At 38.4% G+C, this 2906-nt stretch overlaps 1 protein-coding gene across 1 annotated transcript in view; it reads right to left on the bottom strand.

Annotated features, from left to right (window-relative positions):
- The window catches only part of slc1a7b (solute carrier family 1 member 7b), a 158318-nt gene extending 155781 nt beyond the window's left edge, over window positions 1-2537 (bottom strand). The window contains exon 1 of the mRNA XM_032525499.1: window positions 2397-2537. Within this exon, the coding sequence (XP_032381390.1) occupies window positions 2397-2537 (141 nt within the window). The remainder of the gene's footprint in view (window positions 1-2396) is intronic.
- Window positions 2538-2906: the final 369 nt, after the last annotated feature.

The raw sequence follows: 2906 nt of genomic DNA, 5'->3' as shown, positions 1-2906 counted from the left end.
TGTTCACTCGGAAGGAATCACTTCACATGGGTAAGCACTTTTAATGTGCTTTAATTTTTAACATGTTTAGAGGCTAAAAACACATGTAAAACTTGCCCTGTTTAAGCCTGTTAGCTGCTAACTCTAGCAGGAGGATAACACGGTGTAGACAACACCAATTGGTTTAATTTTTCTCTCTACTGACAAGACTCCAAATTTACAAACTACAGAGCTATGTGTTTAAATCAAATTCTTTTAAATCGGAATTCTGCTTTAAGAGGTTGCTGTAGCAACCAACGTACCAACCAACCAACATAGAATTATATAGCGCATTTCATAAAACCCAAGGATGCTTTACACAAGTACAGGGGGACAAGGGAAAAGAAAATACTAATCCAACACAAACACAGACAAAAAGAAATAAAATGTCCACGCTAAATGGAAGTTGGATGTTAATGTTGGCTACGGACGTAAAACCACATCGCGTAATCTAAAGTTATTTAATGACTGAAATAAACATCTTACATACCTTAAAGCCAAGTTTGGGTCAGTTTGATCATTTACAATCTCTTAATTGTCTCCATCTGTTAAAAAAGGCCAACCGAGCTGTGACTCGGGTTTTCACACATTGTCTTCACTTTCCATTTTAGTTTTTAGTTGTTCTTTGTTTAATTTCCTTCTTTTCTGTGATGGGGCAGGGCGCCCCACAATCAGCCATAACTATGGCAGATAATTTCAAAAATAAAATTAAAATACGCTTACGCTTATATAAAGAAATCTCCTGCCACCTGTTACCTGGCACTAGTGTAACACTGTTAACTGGTGTTACACTAACACAGGCCTTTTCTGGTGTTACAATGAAATCTGTGACCCATCAGAATGTGTGTTCTATAGCTCCATCTAACTGCTGAAAATCATTTTGTGACTTTGCGGTGAAAATCAGATCCTGGCAGAGGCATTAATAAAAACTATACAAATATAGTGTTCTTTTCACTGTTAGTCTCGTTTGCTGTTGCAGGTCATTTGTGATCATCAGATGAAACATTACAGCGTTTCAGAAACATTCAAAAGTTCAATTTAGTATTACAATATTTTCCTCTGAAGGAAAAGTACACGGTAAGCCAGAACACAGGGACAAACTATTCCCAGAAGAAAAGAAGAACATTATAGTTAATTGTGCTGCTAAATTGTACCAATACTACAATAGATAGACTACAATAATACTAACAATATTAATATCACCATATTATCTTTACCCAGATATAAATATGGCTAACATCAAGCCATTAGTTAGTTATTACTTTGTTAATTACTTCCAAATTTAATTCAGCAATCCATTTATTCACAGTTCTGTAAACACATGCTCACTGTAATTTTACACGTCGTAGAAGAGAGTAAAGTTTGCGCATTAACCGGTTTATTAAACCACTTAAACAGTGCTATAAAGTACGTAATCTATATTATTAGATGGGTTAAAATGTCTCACAGTCTTACATGCAAGGTGCGTCCAGTATTAGGGCTGCCGGCGCTACTATACACATGTTTTGAATATGAATGGCCAAATGATAATGCGTCACTTTAAATTTTGCTGCCACAAGGACTTCAAACTTTATTTCTAAAGCACATTTGTAGGACGGCAGTAGTTTAGTTTTTTTTGTTACACAAAGCATAAAAAACAAATTGCATTGAAGAAAAACTAAAATACATGTGAGGGTGTGGTAGAAACCTGTAACAACTTGTATAAAAACCACAACCAAAGTACATCCACTAATGGACGTTCAAAATCAAAAATACATTATCTCCTTTCCTTTTGTCAAGGATAGTCCAGTGTATAAAAGAGATGATAAAAAAAAGCTTTTCCTGATCACTTAGACAATTTGAATGCAACATTTGGGTCATTTAACTCTGTTATGAACCTTCCTAAGCAAAACTGACTATTCACCTTGTACTCTAACTCCATGAATTGGACTCTAGCGCAGAGACTTACCAGAGCATCTCTGCAACTTTGATCCTATTGCTGTAGTTTTGGCCTCATTTCTATCTTTTACTTAGCAAAGTCATTGCTGATATCTGGTTAAAAACAAACCAGATGGGTATGTGAGTATGCTCTTTCCACAGACTTGAAAAATGTTGACCTATGGTTTAAGATTTTATAAAATAACCTAGTTTACCAACTGTGTGACTCTATAATTTATAACTTCAAACTCTCCTCTTTGATAAAGCTTATAGTTGGGGTGTGAGGAGTTTCAGTGTTTGCCTAGATCGGTGGGGGAGGGTGTATAGCTTCAGTAAAGCAAGAGAATGCATCTGGTGAAGCACTTAGTGTAATGCTCCACAGGTATTAGAGGCACAGGGGAAAATCTCCATTTTTTGCATGAATGATGTCATGCTGGCTCAATAGAAGGAGACAGACCAACCTGCTCTGTGAGGCGCCGTGTCCTCAGAAAGAATCCCAAAAGACACCCGATGACCACAGCCAGCACAGACATGATGAGGAGCCCATTTTGTTTGCAGACGTTCTTCACCCTTACCCACACTGCGTCCAAAGCCACGGCCATTGTGAGTCAGCTGTCCTGTCAGCAACCCATTAATGTACCAAACCCAAAGCCTAAAATCCAGGTTTGATAATAAGAACACAAGCAAAAAAGAGCAAATGAAATAAAACTCCAGGACTGGGTGAGATGCTATGTGAGATATTAAATCCTCTGTGATGTTTTAAAGCGGATTCGGACTCAGCATCCCTCTTGTTCTCTCGCTGCAGCAATCTGCACTAAGCTAGAAGATTCTCTCACTTTCCAGGCATCCCCTCCCACCCTGCTCCACCCATGCGGCCCTGTGTGAGCTGACCCAACGCCAGGGGGGCGGAACATCTGGCAACCATGTCCCAGTGGGTTAACATCACCAGTCCTGTTAGTACACTACTGTAT

Source organism: Etheostoma spectabile, chromosome 9 (genome assembly GCF_008692095.1).
Source record: "Etheostoma spectabile isolate EspeVRDwgs_2016 chromosome 9, UIUC_Espe_1.0, whole genome shotgun sequence".
NCBI lineage: Eukaryota > Metazoa > Chordata > Actinopteri > Perciformes > Percidae > Etheostoma > Etheostoma spectabile.
The sequence above is the reverse complement of the archived record's forward strand: the minus strand, read 5'-3'. Positions and strand labels throughout refer to the sequence as shown.